This window comes from Thermobia domestica, chromosome 12, assembly GCF_964235325.1.
Source record: "Thermobia domestica chromosome 12, izTheDome1.hap1.1, whole genome shotgun sequence".
In the NCBI taxonomy this organism is placed as follows: Eukaryota; Metazoa; Arthropoda; class Insecta; order Zygentoma; family Lepismatidae; genus Thermobia; species Thermobia domestica.
This window is the reverse complement of record NC_137465.1, coordinates 9,323,330-9,343,576: the sequence shown is the minus strand read 5'-3', so window position 1 is coordinate 9,343,576 and position 20,247 is coordinate 9,323,330. Positions and strand designations below refer to the sequence as shown.

General features: G+C 36.0%; 1 protein-coding gene across 2 annotated transcripts in view; it reads right to left on the bottom strand.

Annotated features, from left to right (window-relative positions):
• Window positions 1–20,247, bottom strand: part of LOC145666320 (DNA-dependent protein kinase catalytic subunit-like) — a 289,438-nt gene that overhangs the window by 23,525 nt on the left and 245,666 nt on the right. For both annotated transcript variants that reach the window (XM_081733421.1, XM_081733422.1), the window contains 2 exons: window positions 9,520–9,675; window positions 7,202–7,482 (listed from right to left, as the gene is read on the bottom strand). In XM_081733421.1, coding sequence (XP_081589547.1) covers window positions 7,202–7,482; window positions 9,520–9,675 — 437 coding nt within the window. The remainder of the gene's footprint in view (window positions 1–7,201; window positions 7,483–9,519; window positions 9,676–20,247) is intronic.

The window sequence follows — 20,247 nt, the reverse complement described above, 5'->3', positions numbered from 1 at the left end:
AATTAATTATGCACAAGTGAAGAAAGGTAAATGCACTTATTTGAACGTGAAATTTTACTGGAATTATCGATCATATTCCAGAGGAACGTTAATTACTTAAAATCGCTTGAAACCACGTCGTAAAACTTAGGAATGTAGAGGTTTTAATCAAGAAAAGAATTTTTAAGTTTCGTAATCAAATTTCTCATCAACTACGGTAAGACTGTATGGGTTACTTGCAAGTACAATTCCATCTGCAGCACCATTAATTTATTTAATATTATGTGGATTGTCACAAATTTCATGATGAGCCGAAGTGAGTCACGATAACCAGGACGAAGACAGAAAACTATCAGACAAGAAAGAAAGGCGTACCGGACAAGATACGAACCCAGGAGGGTTATAGGAATGGCGCCCGAACAGGGACAGGCAGGTATCGAACCCAGGCAGGTTATAAAAATGGCGCACCAAACAGGCACAGGACTCCTGCACCGTGAAAGCAAAAGTAGTGATTCATGGTTAGAAACGTAAAGGTAAGTTTCTGACTCGTGTTTAGAATTTTTATATAATTGTGCAAAATGGATGAAAGTAACGTTAAGTTATTGTTGGATGCAATTAAAGCAAATAAAGATGAAATGTAAGCTTTACTTGTTGAACAAACTAACAAGGTACGTGAATCTTTAGAAAACAAGGTAAAAAAAAGTCAATGAATCATTAGAAAGCAAAATTGAAAAGATTAGCGAATCTTTGGAAAGTACATTTGTGAAAGTTAGCGAAACAACAAAAAAAAAAAAAAAAAAAGCACATTGACAATAAACTCCAGGTACAAGTAGAAGTAGTAAAGAAATAATTTTGGGGTAAATGTGAAGAAAAGGGGGACCGAGCATTTGAGAAAATTGAATCAATCGAAGCGCCAATTGAAAAGTTTAGTTATGCAGATGTAGAACAAGGGTGCCAAAAGGTTGTATATGATTCAGCTGTCGCTAGCGCTTGCACTGTTAAACAAATAAGTAGTCAGCCAGTGTCAAACAAAGGTAAAGGTTCAGTTAGCCAAACTGTTACGTCAAGTAGGCCTGATGTTCGTTCGAAGTCTAAACAGCAGATAGATGTGTTGAACATAATATATTTGTCATGTTACGGAAGAAAGTGCACTGATAGGTTTTGTGCGTGTAATTGTACTAATGTAGTAACGTTAATTAATGGAGGCAAGAAAGTGCGCTCTTTACTCATTAGTCACATTTTGAATTTAATAGAGATAGGATGCGTCCAAAGCACGTCACAAACAGATAGGTTAGCATGTATTTCAAGTAATGACATATGTTCGTACTTCGTGAACATAGTTATGGTTCAGATTGACAATAGGCAAAACAGCGGTAACAGTTCCCACTTGGTAGTGACAAATGTGTATGTTACGAACTTTAAGCGCATAAGTTTTTATTGTTTTCTATGCACCCAGATATATGTAATGAATGATAAAATCAGTTCAGGCACTTGTAGCATTGATGAAAATAATGTTGGTGAAATATCATGGCGTAAACAAGTTGAAATTTGTCAAAATAGTTTTGGTAAGTTGGAATATACTTTGAACAAATCCGTCAGGAGGTACAAATATTGGTCACGGCGTAGCAAGCATAAGCATGGTAAGAAACAAAAATTGAGTAAATTAAAACGAAAAATAAAAGGCATGCACAGAATTTTGCGATCTTTTGAGAAAATTTCAAGATTTGTCCGTAGAAATTTTATGAAAAGACAAGGTGGGCACAAAGGCAATTGCATGGTGGCAAGTAGTAATGAAAAAACCAATGTAATCACTCCAGAGAAACCACAATCAGAAAAGATAAATGAAAAAAAAAAGCAAAAAGTCAGAATCCAGTGAGCATCATAAGTTGTTCAGAAAACTAAAAGTTAATGCCGAAGGAAACTATATGCAGAAATTAGCTGTTAAAAATCATGATGGTGTCCGTGAAAAATTTAAAAATCAGGTGAAAAAACCGTGTAGTAGCAAAGCGTTAAAAATTCAAAATAAATGTGACGAAAAAGTCAAAGCTAGGTTAGTCAAACGAGCATGTGCTAGATGGCTCGAACATCCGGTGACGGTACCTACGTGTAATCACACAGGGAAAATGAAAAACTAGTTTGATCAGAAAAGTAAATTCAGTGCTTCATACGAAATTAGGCAGAAAATTTCCCGCAAGAAAATTTTGAAAGGAAATAAGTGCAGTAAACAAAATTACAAAATACGTGGAAATTGCAAGTTAGTGAAGCAATGTGGTAAGTCGAAAGTTAAAATTTCTGCCAATATGCAATTTGATGTCATTATTGACGGTGGAAAGTCATACGCGTATGGAAAGTCAGTGCTTATCAAAGTAAATATTTGTTGCAGAAACCACAGGTAATTATGAAAGTATGTTTATTAAATGTTCTGGAATAAAATTCAAAATTCTTGTTGCACTCAAAAAACCAAGAGTGGGAATAGGATGAAAATATATGTTTGCAAAAAAACCGGACTGTATATATTTTGGAAATTTGACCTTAGCAATGTTTAAGATTCACGAATATTACAATAAATAAATAAATAAATAAATAATAATGATAATAAATAAAATTAAAATTTCCTTTTTGAACCGCATAAGAAGTTGAGAAAATTGGTAAATTTTTAGATCCTTTAACTGGTAAATCAATTGGCTCGTACTCTGTAGATCGACTTAAGGTGTGGAAATCTACGAAACAAACTCGAAAAATTTGGTTAGATTTAGCTGTAAAACACAGTTCTCAAAAATATCACGATGTAATGTCAAGTGAATTTAAAAATTCAGATTTAGAAAGTAGTGTTGAAACTGTTCCCTGCAACGCATTAACCACAGTATCAGTATGTTTGTCTCAAAGGGTTCAATCAAGAAATAATAATGAACGAATACACAAAATTTTGGAGAAATTGTTGAATGTTGACAAATATTTGAATTTTCTGTACTGTAAAAATCTATGCTCATCTGATGTATTGGAATTTGCGTTGGTAAATTTACAAAATCCGTATGTGTTATTGAATGAACGAGTTCAAGAGATGTAAAAAAAAAAAGTTATTTGATATGATATAAGCAGGCATCTGTGATTAGCGATGCGACTTCCAGATGGCCGTTGATATTTTCTTTTCCAAAGTAATGGAAAAACCAGCAAAGATATATGCCAAGTTATGGAGATGAGGTTCCCCCCCATACATATTTTGGGTAATGTAATATTTCTTTAAAGCTCGGAGTAAGCAATTTTGGTAAGTCCCATTCTTTATTATTTTGAATTTTAACCTTGTGTTCTATATTCAGGCCTCATCTCGGGATGGGAAACAAATGATTTATTGTGGGTAGGTATCTTCGAAACTTAGCCAGGCAGACCTTGTCGAGTGGTCAGAGAGAATCATAACTGAATTATTACTTTGTAAAAATTTATCTGTGGATCTTAAAGGCGCCGATGAATTTTATTAAATTTCGACAAAAACGTATTCAATATTGTGTGAAAATAAAATTTTTAATGTGTAATGTTTTGAAAAATTATTTACTAATAAGAGAATTTATTTCGTATGTTCATGCTACTATATTATTGCATTATATTTGAGGTTAATTGATAAGTTGATATAGTGTTGTTTAAATGTTGTATTTTAAATGTCTGAATAATGAAAATAATATATTATTAAAAGTTATTTTGAAAATTAGTTATAAGTAAGTATATATACGTATGAAAATAGTTATTTTGTATTTTATACTTCATACCCTTTAAAATATTGAAAATTCAATATATTTAGTGTAGTATAATAAGGATGTTTAGTGTAAGATGTAACAACACGAGTCAGACACTTACAAACAAAAGAAAAAAAAAAAGTTGAAATTTTATGATTCATATGTAATGGTGTACAAACTATATAGGTCATTTAATATGAATGAACATAATATGAGAACTATATATAGGTGATATAAAATGAAATATAATAGATAATCAATATGTTATTCAATTTGTATTAAAACATTGTATTATGAGCAAAGATACTATCTTGTACGTGTAAAAAAAATAAATAAAGTGAATAGCCCATAAAAATAAATAGCCCATCTACGTTTGTGTAAAGTGTTAGTGAAAAATCATACATCAAATTTTAATAGTTCAAGAAAGAAGAGGAGTAATAACCGGAAAAATAAACTTTTAAGAAGAGGGAAGATTCAAGATTCCAGGATTCTGATAATCTTCAAAGATCATCGTCCCTTCCGCGCGCCATATATGAGCGTGTGTCCCCCCTCACTCCCATTCCATTTTAATTTTTCCCAGTTACTCTTGTCTGAAGTGGAATAAGGCTCCATGCACTGTACGTTGACGCAAATTTTGTGTTATGGTTTTATCTTTTTCAACGTGTTGACAACTCTGTGCAGTGGTGACTTGCATTCCCTGTTCCAGGCACAAAGGAAAGTAAAGTGTTTGCACTGTTTCAAGAAATAATCCTGCGAATTCCAGCATCATCGATGCTTACCTTTATCACTTTTAGTATTTTGATTATGTAACTTTGATAGCGAATAAAAATGACATTCAACGATATGTATATTGTCTATGAAAAGGTGCTTTTCAATAATAAGCGTAGTTAGTATGAGGCGTAAGAAGACAAACGCTTGATGCTAAACGCGCGAAGTGGTACTCTGTGCCGCCATGGATGATTGAATGGACCAAGAAGTGCAGTCTGTGTTACAAAAATCGTTTATTTAACGAATCATCGTTTGAAATATTAGTGAATTAATTATGCACAAGTGAAGAAAGGTAAATGCACTTATTTGAACGTGAAATTTTACTGGAATTATCGATCATATTCCAGAGGAACGTTAATTACTTAAAATCGCTTGAAACCACGTCGTAAAACTTAGGAATGTAGAGGTTTTAATCAAGAAAAGAATTTTTAAGTTTCGTAATCAAATTTCTCATCAACTACGGTAAGACTGTATGGGTTACTTGCAAGTACAATTCCATCTGCAGCACCATTAATTTATTTAATATTATGTGGATTGTCACAAATTTCATGATGACCCGAAGTGAGTCACGATAACCAGGACGAAGACAGAAAACTATCAGACAAGAAAGAAAGGCGTACCGGACAAGATACGCACCCAGGCGGGTTATAATATATATATATATATAAACAAAACACGAATAATATAATCACGTACGTTTGGCATTTTACCGGTGAACAACAAAATTCACCCTTGTCAGTTAACGTGTTAAACCACTTTTATAAATCACAACTTTTGTATTATTTTGACCTATGTGGAAAACAGATTTTATGTTTCGTGGGAATACCTTGTGTAAGCATTGCTTCAAAAATTTAATGTATTTTACTTGATAAATATAAAAAGAAAAAGAGATGGATTGCAGATACAATTAAATGATAACAGAAGTACCTGTCAAATATATATATATATAAAGTGAAAGGAAACAAGAAGAATATGACCCTGTCTATAAGCTCACGAACTGGGATTAAATCAGAAATCCTACACACCAAAGGTGTGAGCCATTAGGTGTCACACACACATATATAAATGAATAGCTGAATTCAGAGTAACATATTTTACTCATCAAAATTTTACATCCGTCCACATGACAAGTACAGGATGTCTTTAAAGTCTCCAACCGATTTCGAAGTGATAGACGAGAAGTCAAAAAGTAAAGGGACTTGCAATTTCTCGCATTAGGGTTTGGTAACACTGCTAGTATGCAGTGTTGAATTAGTGTCTGTCTGCAACACTTCTATGCAACGTGCCACTCTTATTCCTGCGTTAGTCGTTGGAGTGTAGCAGACCGTTAAACGTGGCAGCTCCATTGTCGATCTGCACCAAGGAGGAAATGAGAGCAGTGATTCGCTTTTTGTTTACGGAAGATGTTAAACCTGTGGAACGCAAGCAGAGTATGATGACAGTTATTTAACGCGAAGCAAGATCTACGAATGGATAGAGCATTTCAAACAGGGAAGAACTTCTTTATGTGACGAGGAAAAATCGGGCAGGCCATCGACGTCAACAACTGGCGACGACACGAGAGGCTAAATTTTCGGAAAGTGTGTGCAAGGTGGATCCCGAAAGAATTGTCAGCGCAGCATAAGGTAAAAAGGTTGGACATCTCTCGTAAACATTTGGCCCGTTATCGTCGCGAGGTAGATGGATTTTTACAGCAAATCGTTACTGTAGATGAAACTTGGGTACATCACGAACCCGAAATTAAGGCTGCGAGTATGGCTTGGAAACACTCATCATCACCAGAAGTTAAGAAATTAAAACACCACGATCAGCTAGTCATTGATGCGGTGTAAAATTAGTTACATGTGAAACCGAAAAACTTTTTTCCGACGGAATCAAAACACTTGTGAAACGTTGGGAAAAGTGCACGGAGATTATGTAGAAAAATAATGTATGTTTCAGTTTTCTATCATTAGAATAAATGTACTTTTTCTCAAGTCCCTTTACTTTTTGGCTTCCCCTCGTAACTTGAAAACGGCTAATCGTATTTAAGTGAAACACCTACAGTTCCAAAGAGGGAGTGTTACAAGGATGTTATATAATAGAAGATCTGCCCATACGTATCATCATATGAACTCAATGAAGCCGAAAAACAATCGAGCATCGTCTGAGCCGGCATATCTGATTGACTACTCTCGTTTCCGCCATGTTTGTTGGCTCGAAACAGCGATCTTAGTGGCGCGGAGTGGGCAAAGTAGCTGTGGCGAAGCTGTGATGTATGGCTTCACGATTTTGTTGTATGGGTAGATCCTCTATTTTATAACATCCTTGGAGTGTTAACGTTTTGTTCGGTTGGCGGGAAACGTCAATAGCATGCAGGAGCGACCAACTATAAGTCAACTCACCAACTTCCATCAATATTTACAGTATGGAAAGAGCTCGAACATCGACTTGGTATGTGCTGTGTGACTAGAGGCCATGTGCTGTAGGCCCATAAAAAAGACAACTTGATATAACTAGTTTTTCGCATTTTGTAACCAGTCAATACAGCATTTTCAAACCGGGTAAGTGTATACGTGCATGAACAAACTTAAACACCTATCTTTTGAACTGTAGGCGTTTAATTTAAATGCGATCAGCCATTTCCAAGCTACAACATTTAGAAATCAGTTGAAGACATCGGAGATACCTGTATATTTACATACAAACGCTCAGTGTAATAAAGAGATTATCCATCTAAATTTTACCTGTTTCCCTTAGCGGGCTCATCAAATTTAATATCTGAGGTGTCAATCGAAAAGGCACTAATTCTGGAGTTGGAAGCACTTGAGTTGCTATTCCGAATGCATATCCAAAGTCGATTCCAATGGCTCGTCCGGTTTTCTCAGAAACAAGGAAGTTGGATAGATGGCGGTCTCCTATTCCTAGTAACCAATGAGCAATACACAGAACTGCGTGGCTAGTTGCATAATTTTGGCGAAGCAGCATAAAACCTTCAGGAGAAGAGCTTCTGGACAGGAATGCATCTCTAAAAATACGAAATAAATAAAGTTATATATGAAGAGAAAGTCTGAGTCGAATCGTGTTTTATTTATTTATTTATTTTCACAATTTCGAGAATAAAGAAAACCAAAGTATATTATCGAGATTTGAAATACATAAAAATGTAGCAGTGTTTAGAAAGCTCTTTTTAAAAAGGAACTTCGTTCGAAAAAAAAAAAAAAAAAAGTTTTTCACTCAATCTTTTAATGAAAGACCGTGTTTTTCCCCAATTTTCAAAAAAATAAATGTATTTCTTTCCTACTAGCTTTATCAATTTTTCGTTTCTTCCCCCCTTCCCCATTTTTAAAACCTTTTCAAGCCAGACACTTTAACAGTAGGTGTATGTATTTGTCAACTTAAACTAGCATTAAGAATACGTCAAGATCTTGTCCTATATCACAAATAAGAATGCAATAATTCTCACACACAGACTCAGAATACCTCTGTAGTCTGAGGTGTTTGTGGTTCTGGGTCAAAGGAAGCTGACGCAAAGGTATGTAGTTCCCACTCCAGCTTTGAGTAGATGCTGTCGAATGGTCGACACACACTAATCTACACCTATTGCCGCGGTCTAGCATCGAGATACGGTTCGTTGCGGCCTTACGAATAATATGCATGTAACTCAGATGCGTCACATTATGCAGTCTACTGCCCGATCATCATTATCTTTATTCTGATGTAAAAAACATATTGTTATTTAAAATTTTCGGTGATCCCAGAATCCCACCGATAGGGGATCTGTGAGGCAATTAGAACACTCCATTCGATGCGTCGTATAATATTTTTCTCTTTCACTAATTGTTTCATTCTCTTATCATCAAATGCTTGTGATTTACACGCACTGGACGTTTTAACTGAAACATCTGGTATACATATTATATATATATATATATATATATATATATATATATATATATATATATATATATATGGGGTTTAGCGTTCTGTTCTGCAGCGAGGCCATATGAAACGTGGAACTACAGCAAACGTAGGATCCGAACCACATGAGCACCCGCTGGGAATCGAACTCGGGTTTCCCGCGCTGAAGAAGCGTACGATAACAATCATTCGCCACAAGGGAACTCTTTGCCACAACAGTTAGTCAAGAGATTTCACTCGCAGCAGTGGCGTATACTGGTTTGATGGCTTGGACTACCATTAACATTTAGAACACCTGTTATTATTATTACTATTAGAGTTTAGTTTCCACGTTATTATAGTCTGCAAAATAGGAGAAAACTTTACAACACACTTTCCTTTTAACAAGTAGGTAAATATGATTTTCTCTTTACTATAAGAAACTACATTATCTTATTAGTATTATGAAAAAACGATTGTATATTTTTACCTTCATTTGCTGCACGAAGTATCCCTACATTTTGATGACCAAAGTAAATGGTAATTATGCGAGTAATAAAGAACGCTGAAATAGGCGATTAGCCAACGATGGGCCTCAATCTGTAAGAGCTTTCGCAACGAAACGCAAATAAAACGAATAATTATAACAGCTGTGCCGATTATAACAAAATACTATTGTGGGTGGAGGTGGAGCGAAGGGGAATGCGCTCATAACCACACGATTCTCACTCGCCAAGTGGTTTCTGCTGCGTTGCCATATCGAAGATCTCTTACGGAAGCGAGACAGACTGCGTATAAAGAAGTTAGTGGATGTTTCTAAATACATACAGTTCTCAGAAACTTTAGTCATTGAAAGAAGATACTAAAGTATAAAATTATCAATATAATTTAGTTCATATTACAATAACTTTATTTTATAATATTCTAGGGCTACTGCCGGTAGCCCACAAAATACGCCACTGATTCGCAGAATAGCGCTAAAATGATCTTTTCATCATTCTATACATTACACGTGGTCAACGCATGTCCACTCACACGCATTCTCATAATGAATAATTATAATCTTATGTACTTACTTTGTATTTCATTATATTTATATATACTCTATTTTATGTGAATTCTTAGCTTAGAACATACAAACACACATTTCCACACACTCCCTTACCGGAGAAGGTACTTTGGTGATTGATTAACCAAAGCCATGAAGTGAGTTGCCATTTGGTGTCTTCTGTACTTTCCTATGGTATGATCGAAGTCATGTACTCTTGGATTACGATCTTTATTCATCCATTCATTGTGTTCAATTTGTAAGTTGTTAGCACTGAAACCAATTAGGAAATAATACAAATTAGATTAATTTTCTTATTCTGTTCATTTTATCGTACAATTTGTATATATACAAATACCAGCAAGTGAAAATCCTTTACATATTAGCTTATGAATTACTTGTGAACGAATGAAACAATTTAAGTGTTCAATGAAAGAAATAAAATTTAAACTTACTGTTCACAGTTTCTATGTCATTTCTATTACGTTTCGGAGTAACTCAGCGTTTCTTCATCAGGTGTCAGACATTAGGAATTATATTCCTGGGTTTTCTATGGCGTATGCTGATGATGTAAATTTAATAGGGGATGATAGGAGAACAATAGAAAGAAATACATTGGTCTTATTAAACGCTTACATGAGTTAGTTTAGAAGTAAATGAAGAGAAAACTAAATACATAGAAGTTCGTTGGGATCGTAATATGGCAAATTATTTATCCGTTAAAATACCAAAAAATACGTTTGATAAAGTGGATACTTTAAAATATCTAGGATCAATATTAATGAACGAAAACAATATCCACGAAGAAATTAAATGTCGACCAAAAGCAGGGAATTCGTGTTATTATTCAGTTCAAAATCTTTTATTGTCTTAAAATATATAAAACGATAATCATGCCTGTTGTTCTGTATGGGTTGCGAAACATGGTTGCTTACTCTGAGGGAAGAACGTAGACTGAAAGTATTTGAGAACAAGATCCTGAGACGAATATCCGGACCCAAGAGGAACGGGAATGGGGAATGGCGGAAACTTCATAACGAGGAACTACATAATTTATACGGTTTACCAAACGTTGTTAGGGCTATCAAGTCTAGGAGGCTGAGGTGGGCAGGTCATGTAGGTAGGATGGAAGAAAGTAGAAACGTTTTCAAAGTCTTAACTAGAAGACCAATCGGAAAACAACCAGTAGGAAGACCTAGGCGCAGATGGGAGGACAATATTAAGATGAATCTCGCAGAAATATAAATATAAATTAGAAAATGGATCCAGTTGGCTAAGGATAGAAGTCAATGGAGAGCTTTTGTGAACGTGTCATTGAATCTTCGAGTTCCATAGGCCATAGAGTTAGTTAGTTAGTTATTCCTGGGTTTTCGGCATCTATGGTCATTGCAGCGAGTCACATATGAGGGACGACGCCCCTCGGTGATCATATTATCTGGTAAAGTGAGGAAGAATAAGAAAGCAGATGGCCTGAGACCTGTATATTAGGAATCGTCTCGGCATTAGCCTGGTGTGAAGGAGGAAAACAGAAAAAAACTCACTAAAGATGGCTGATCTAAAAGGGTTGTTAACACCTTTCCGACCGAATGTCTCCACCAGGAATCTAACCCGGACTCGCTCGCACCAAACGCGGTTCAACAGACGTCGAAAGGGATAAATAAAAATAGATAATAAAATGTAGGGGTAAAATGATTATGTCCTCGAACATACTCACCCATACTTTCATTTTAATGGTCGTCCTTTCATTATTCTTTTCAACAATTGTAGAAAGAGAATGATCTGCTCCGAAACAGAGTGAAAGTAATACGGAAACTGTGAGCTTAAAATTTAAAATGGCGGACAGTGTGTCTGGTAGTTTGGATGGTCTCCATATTTCAGGTAAAAATACAGATAACACGAAATGTGGTAAGTGTAAAAGAATATTGAAGAACGGTATAAAGTGCGAAAGATGCCAGGAATACTTTCATTTTTGCAAGTATAGCTTGATTGACAAAAATATTAGTGTTTTAACTTGGGTGTGCATCCCGTGCAGTAGTCTAGAAAAAACAAAAGACAATCAACAAGGTGAAATGTTAGTTTCAGTTGAAGTTATTACTAAATTATACGAAGAACTATCGTCGTTAAGAAAACTTGTTGAACTTTTAGGACAGGACGTTCATAAACTTCAACACCAAAGACAGTTACAGAGTATCGGTACTGACTGTGATGATGATAGTACAAGGCTAAATAGTAAAATCTGGAGTGATGTTGTAAGAAAAAATGCTAAAGTTCCAGAACCAACCAAATACACTGTATGGCCTCAAAGTACTTCTGTAGTTCAAAATCAATATGTTCACAAAGACGAAGTTGCCATAAGAAGTGAAAATTCTATTGTCTCGTGTGATGTAGTAAAATTCCTTTACATCTGTTGTTAAACAAAATTCAAATATGTCCAACGGCGTTAATAGTAATAAATGGACTAAAATACCAGTGAACTCGAGAAAGTCGAATAAATGTAGTGACAGTATGCAGCTGTCAACCATCCCACTAAAAAATCGATTTCTTGCCCTTGAAGTTGAAGTATTAAGTGACAAAAACAAACCAGCGGATAATTTTAGTCTCCCTTGTACAAAGAAGAAGTAAAGGGCCCATCATCAACAACGGGTATGATTCGCATATACGCTGACAGTGAAGGAAGAAGTGTAACCTCTAGACTTTACTACCAAAGGTATCAACAAGTCAAAGGAACTATAAAACCAGGTTCAACCTTCAAGGATGTTAGTACTGAAACTACTCAGGAATGTGCTGATACGGGTGTAAGGGACTTTGCAGTCTTTCTAGCAGGTACGAATGATATTGCGAAGAATGAAGCCAGTGTATTCCTACAGACACTAAGACGACGATTACAAGTTTTGTTATTTGCAAATGTTCTTATTTTCACTGTACCTTATCGCTATGATTTACCCACGTGGTCATGTGTTAATGAAGAAGTAAATCGAGTGAATGAAGAAATCTACAAGCTTTCTAAATATTTCAAAAATGTCAGTGTAATGAAATGAAATGAAAGTATTGAGTTTTACGTCTCACGGTTATGCCGGCAAGGCTAAAGGAGACGGTGATGATGAAAAATGAATGAAATGGTAGAATGAAGAAAGTGGGAGAACTCCGAGAAAACCCACACACACCGGGGTTTGAAAAACCAGGTTTTTTTTTTTAAAAAAAAAAGCCCAACCCACGTGGGCCCATGTGGGTTTGTTCGGGTTTAATTGTTTTTTTTTCTTCGAAATATTTAAATGTTTTGGGGGTAAAAGTGTTAAAATGTGATTTATATTTCAAGATTATCATTGTCACAATTGTCACAACAATTTTCTATTCACTGCAGGTTTGAAAAAACGTCCGCCATTTTGAAATTTTACGTTGGATCGCTGTCAAAGTATATACAGCTAATTTAGAGTGTCTCGTGCTTCTACTTTGAGCATGTCAACTTAAAAGACCAAAAATTGCACTTTGTAGCGTAGATATCCGTTATTTTGAGAAAAGAATGGCCGCCATTTTGAAATTTTACGTTGGTATGCCGGCAAAATCTATACAGGAAATTTAGTGTGTCTCGTGCTTGTACCCTGAAAATTTAAATTTAAAAGACTGAAAGTGATACCCTGTAGTATGTGTAGTACAGACAGACGAAAGACGCCAAATATAAACACAAAATATATTAATTTAAAACAAAGATATATAATTCGTGTTTTATAAAATAAATGTTTCAAAATGTGTTATACGACATAAATATTTTCCAGTGTAAAATAAATAGTTTTATTGTTGGAGTCATGGGCGGCGATTAGAGGGGGCAGTTCCCCCCACTTTTTTGAAATTACCCATTAATGTATATAGTTTCATTTGGAAATATAAAGTTTTGTATGTATTATTGATTCATAGAGTGAAAATGATGCTATAAAATATTTGTCTTTCCATGAGTACGTATTGGTTGTCTTCCCGTGGAATTAGGAAAGCTACAGGAATTGCGTGTGTTTGAACTGCCATTAAAAATGGCCCGAAAATTAACCTATTGGAGAGCCACAATTCGAGCGTACTTTCATTTCTTCTTGCGAGGGCTCGATATGTTAGTAAGCCGCCCTGGAACTAATTGAGATAACATTTTGCAAGAAAAGAAGTCCTTCACAAGTTATTCTTTAATTGCACAAAAATCGACAGTTCCTAAAATGTATTTTCTTCTTTCTAATAATAAGGAATATTTTGATTTGATTTTTTTTTCAGTTTAACATCCTGTTTAGCAGCGAAGTTATATGAGACGTGGACTTAATGATCAACGTGGAGTTCGAACCACGTGAGCTCCTCCCGGGAATCGAGCCCGGGTCTCCCACGTCAAAGGCATGTACGCTAACCGCTTAGCCACGAAGGAACTCAGTAAGGAATATTAATTTTGAAGTGTAATATACGAGTTTAGGGGTGTACATATACAGTTTTGTATATACAATTAAATTTAGTGAATTTAGCATAATTCTAGGTTTTAGGATTATTTTGTATAACTGAAATATTTATTTATTTATTTATTTATTGAACAATTTCCCAGATACAGCATAACTTTGCCATTTTACACAGGGTCATGCTAACAAAAGAAAGAAAAAAAAAACAAGACAACAATAACAACAACATAGAAAAAAAGAGTGTAAAAGTAAAACTATTCCGTCAAAGCTCGTTTAATTGCTCTTTCAAACACTGGGTAGTTCGAAAAAAATGTCCACATCAGTTGTTACTTGATTATAACACTTTGGTATTCTATAAAAAAGAGACCTCTGTATAACAGCCAACCTAGGACGGGCAAGATGGAATAGGTGGGTATTCCGAGTGATGCGGGAAGGGACACGTAAGGATAGTTCCTGAAGTAATATTTCCGATCTTAAGGTTCCATTAACTATTTTATGTAGATATTTCAGGTCAGAGATAATTCTGCGTACTTCAGGAGTCTGAATATTAAGATGTCGCAAGAGCTCCTTCTTAGATAATATTCGAAGTGCAGGAACACGAAAACGGACTATAGCAATGAAGAAATTGAGAACAGAATCAAGTCTGGAGAGATGTGTAGGTGCTGCCATTGCCCATATGGGAGAGCAGTATTCAATCTTGGGCGCTATTAAAGTCTTATAAAAAGTTGCTAATGAAGAAACAGTGCGTAGTTCGGTGAACCGATAAAGAAGTCCCAACATGCGCATTGAATTCTTTAGTATTGAGGAGATGTGGTCAGAGAAGGTGAGTTTTGAATCAAAGATGACACCAAGATCGTTATGACTAGCAGAATGTGTGATAGGGGAATCGTTGATATGGTATGTGGAGGGAACAGGAGACTTTTTCAAAGTAATAGTAATACTGTCACATTTCTTACTGTTGAGTTTCAAGTGCCACATTTCACACCAGCGTGTAAGGTAATTTATGTCTTCCTGTAGAGCAATTGTGTCATGGAGACACGATATTTCTCTGTATAACTTACAATCGTCAGCAAAAAGCAGAAGGCCACTAGGTTGAGCTGATAAGTGCGTGTCGAGATCATCCATATACAGGACAAAGAGTAGAGGCCCAGCACACTCCCCTGAGGCACCCCTGAGATCACGGGTTGGGGGTTAGAAGTCGCCCCTGAAAGAACAACTCTCTGTTTACGGTCCTTCAAGTAGCTTGTGATTAGAGAGAGAAATTTGCCATGTACATTAAATCTATTGGAGAGTTTATGAAGAAGATGAATGTGACTGACAGAATCAAAGGCCTTCGAGAGATCAAAGTAGATAACATCTAATTGAGTATTGTTATTCATACATTTGACTGCACAGGAAAGAAGAGTACTTAAGTTTGAGAGACTTGAGCTTTTCGGTAGAAAGCCGTGCTGAGAACTATGGATGTAAGGTGAGGTGAATTTAAGCAGCCTGTCTTTAATTATTTTTTCGCAGATAATTGATATTACAGAAAGAAGAGATATTGGCCTATAGGAGGATACATGATCTTTAAGTCCTGATTTATATATTGGGGTCACGTGAGCTAGTTTCCAACTGGTGGGATAATACCCTTCCTTGAAGCATCTATTGAATAAGATAGATAGAGGAACCGCAATAACTGAAGCAGTTTTGTTAAGAAAGAGAGGACTAATTTTATCAGGTCCAAGTGATCTATGTGGAGATAACGATAGCAAGAGAGCCAGAACTTCGCCCGGGGTGGTAGAGAGAATGGATAAGGTGTCCGAACAGATGGGGTGGAGAGGGGGGAGATGGGTTGTAGAGGAAAGGGAAGTAAATGTTTTGCAGAAGTAGTTATTGAAGAGGTCTGGTCTTTGATCATCACTCGCTTCAGTATTTTCATCTTGAATTGTTGCCGGTATGCCCGGAGATTTTGTTCTAGATTTAATTACAGACCAAAAGACTTTAGGGTTACTAACAGTAAAATCACCAATTGAGTCCATGTATTCAAAATATTTACGGCGCTGTACCTTCTTGGCAAGACTTCTAATTCTAGCAAAGTTTTTGTATGTGTAGTCACTCGGATGTGATTTCCATAGAGTCCAGGCAAGCTTTTTGTTTTTAAGAAGGTCACGAAGTTCATTGTCGTACCAGACCGGAAACCTGTTCGATTTTGATGCTTTCACTGGCACAAAGTCCTTTATGGCTGAGTGGACAACGGATGTAAATAAGTCCACAGCGTCGTCAACAGTTCCTACCTCTAACGAAGACCAAGGAAATAGTTCAATAGCCCGGCAGATGTCACCCCAGGGAGCTTTCTTCCATAGAAGTTGTGACCTACTTTTGAGGGGCTGGTTTGTAGTAGTGGAGGGGAGGAAATCGAAAGAAACATCCAAGGAATCGTGATCCGAGGGAAAAAGATTTCTGCATGGGACAATACAACGAGGTTCTAAGTTAGAAAGAATATAGTCAAGATTGCTATTATTGCGGGTATTATGCATATTATGTTGACCTAGACCAAGTCCATGAATAAAATTGTCCATGAAATAACTGTCGTTTCCATCTTTAGCGACTCTATGCTTGCTGTCCTGCCACGTGATGGAAAGGTTGAAATCACCCAATAGGATGACGTCACCGTGTGACAACGCATGTAACAGTGAGTCATGGCAAGCTTCTAAGATGTGCTGGGGGGTGTTCTTGTGCGGCCTATAGAAGCATCCAATAAACACAGAACGACGCTTTGGAATAAATACTTCCACCCAAATAAGTTCACAATCCCGTTCGAGATCTAGTCTTCTCTTGCTCTTCCACTTATTATTTACACAAATCATCACTCCACCTCCACGAGTTATGCGGTCTTTACGATAAATGGTGAAATTATTAGAAAAGCTAATTTCACTGTCGTTCACTGATTCATTCAGCCACGATTCGGTCACTGCGAAACAATCCAGTTCCCTTATCTCATCTAGGTTCAATGAGCACTCAAGTAATTTGTTTTTAATGCTACGAACATTTTGATAATATATATTGAAAGCACTAGTGTAATATGGACAGGGTGGGCCAGGGTTTACATGAATATCACCACAAAGGAGGAGAAAACAAACGAGAATGAGGCACTGTTTTTTTGCTTTTGACTCATCCCTTGTCACAAAATCACTGGTAGTTCCTCCGTCACTGTTAGCAGTACCAGAGAGAGCACATGGCGGTCCTCTTGGTATGAAGGCAGCAGCAATAAAATGAAATGATCTTCCACTACACTTCAGTCCATGTTTCATTGGCAATGCTTCATTTGGGAAAGTCACAGCACCGTTACTACATGAAGACAGTAGAGCACGCACATAAACACTACACACAACCACGAGAAAAAGATAAACAATAAGAGCACCACTTTGCATCGACTTCGAGCTTGACGCCATCTTATAAAAAATATGGAGTGACTCTAAGTATTGCTGAGATTTGATATATTCCAAGAAAGTGAAAACTGTACTTAATGGCAGCGAACATGTTTCGGGAAGCTGCGAAAGTATTTCTTTAAATGTCGTAGCATATGCTTGTAGTATTCATTGTCATTCTAAGAGTAATAACACATATAATAGCATGCGTGGAATTAAAAATATAATATGATCATTAAATTTCAGTTTCAATAAAACTTATGCAAAACAAGCCTCACTATTCATTACTATGATTATTTGATTAATATTATCCTTTCTGTTTATTTGTTTTGCAAATTTGTTATTAAATAGGCCCCTAATCTGATTACACAATTTTCCAGACAGATATTTATGAGCAAGGAATCAAATCTCTTCTTATACCTTCGTTGTTTAAGAGTACAAAGGGCTAGTATCTACTTGCGTTGCTCTTGTCAATTTACTTAATAAATATGAAACAAGATATACGGTATTTTAACTGAAAAAGACAGTATCCTAATAGTTATACAACCTTTCGTCAAATAAAGTGTTACAAACAACCAGAAAAACTAACATTGATATCAAATATTCAGATCATGTCTTGACCCCCCCCCCCACTTTTAACGTCCAACCGCCGCCACTGGTTGGGAGTTCATTCCGATACTTTGTGCGTTCAATTACGGGAATTTCCCGAGCACTTGTTGCAAGACGGCTCTTTCCAGGAAATTAATTTAAAACAATTAACACAGACATAATTCATCTATATATATAAAAGAGAACGCACAAATCCTTTGTTCCCTCATCACGCTAATACGGCTGAACCAATTTCTTTCATTTTTGGGGGGTTATTAGGATTTGGACCCTAGATGGTTTTTATCATATCACTTTAATTTTTAATTACCAGTGTCTTGAGATAATTGACCATTCAAGTGTCCATAACGTACAAATCCTTTGTTAGTTCATCATAGGTATAAAAATAAACGTATTTATATGCAACCCGCATGACCGTGTCACTCGGCGGGTTAACATAAATGACAGGCGATATAATGTTAACATTTACTGCAATCTACTATGGTTTTTATCATATCACTTGAAAGCGAAAAAGTAAAAATTATCTAAGTAACAAAGTTTATTGCGTTCCGGGGTGACCCCAGCGAAGCGGGGTGAACGCTGCTAGTCTTATATATAAAAGAGAACGCACAAATCCTTTGTTCCCTCATCACGCTAATACGGCTGAACCAATTTCTTTCATTTTTGGGGGGTTATTAGGATTTGGACCCTAGATGGTTTTTATCATATCACTTTAATTTTCAATTACCAGTGTCTTGAGATAATTGACCATTCAAGTGTCCATAACGTACAAATCCTTTGTTAGTTCATCATAGGTAAAAATAAACGTATTTATATGCAACCCGCATGACCGTGTCACTCGGCGGGTTACCATAAATGACAGGCGATATAATGTTAACATTTACTGCAATATTTTATAAAGTAAATGTTTCAAAATGTCTTAAATAAAATTCAATATCTTCCAACGTAAAATAAATAGTGTTATTGTTGGAATTATTCAGTTACGACGCTTTGAGCGTTGAATTGCGGGATTTTCCCCGAGCACTTCTTTCGCGATGTTTTTTTTTTTTTCCTTCGAAAATGTAGCTGTTTCTTGGTGTACATCGAAACTTCCACTAGTAAGGAAGTTTTAATTCAGCATTTGAAAAAGTAAGAGCTACGTAATCTTCGGAACTCCGAGCATTAAGCTTCTTAAATTTGACAAGAATTTTTACGCTATTGCTGGTGTTGATTCTGCAGAATGCTTATTTGAAGAGTAGCCACAAATAACTGAACTAAACTGTTGTTGTTGGAAAACCAAATTTTACTGAAGAATACTTCTGTTACCATCGTACTAATAGTTTTACTAATGCAGTACATATTTACTGGTAGTACCGGAACCTATGGCTTTAAACCCGATGAGGGATAACGTCCCTCGGCGTCGCCGAGTCAGCAAGCACACTTTTCACGGAACGTATTTTCTAAAATATAAAATTGCATATCTTACTTCAAACAGGCTATACATTAATCTGTTATATATTTACCTCAAGCTAAGGTTTTTAAAATTATTTTTTTAATTCATTCAGTGCATTCAGAAGTTTGTAAAAGTATTATGTTGTTGTATACCTTAACGTAAAAGCATCTAATTCGCCCAGGAAAGTCCAAAATCTGATAAAAATCACTTTCAAAGTAATTATCTTAGCTGTACCAACAATATACTAACAAAAAGGCTCAAAAACGCAGGTGTTTTTTTTTTTCAGATGGGCCGGTGGGTTTTTTCGGGCTGGGTCCACTTGGGCAAACCCTGACGCACACAGTGTTTGTCCACCACAAAGTTCACTTGGCGGGAGCTGGGAAAAATGACAGTGTAGTTGATCTAAGTAAGATTGGCAAAATATTTCATACTACGCATGGATATCATCTTAACGCATTAGGTAAGATGTATGTAAGTAATGCAATAATGAATGTTGCATGTAAAGTGCAATCATATATGTGCAAGGGTAGAATAGTAATGGATTGACATGAACCGGGAAACGTGTAGAAGAACCTGTCTCCATTGTCATGCCAGAGTCAGTCTTACTATGGAGCCAGGTTAAACATTCTACCCTTGTACAACCTTTTGAATGTAATTTGCATGACTTTGCTGCAAATAATGTACAGAACACAATCATTCAAAGCTTTTGCTGTTTCCCATTAATATTCAATCCATAAGAAATTAAGTTATCAGAACTAGATATATTCTTGAATGATTTTCCGTGTCATATACTCTGTATAAATGAACACTGACTAATAAATGATGAAACTAGTATATATGTACCTACTAATTATAAATTAGCTGCCATCTATTGTAGAAAGACAATGATTCGTGGGGGAGTTGCGATCTATCTAAGGCTACGTACAGCTGTGGAATATAAAATACTCGACACAAGTGTTTTGTACAGAAGGGGTAACTG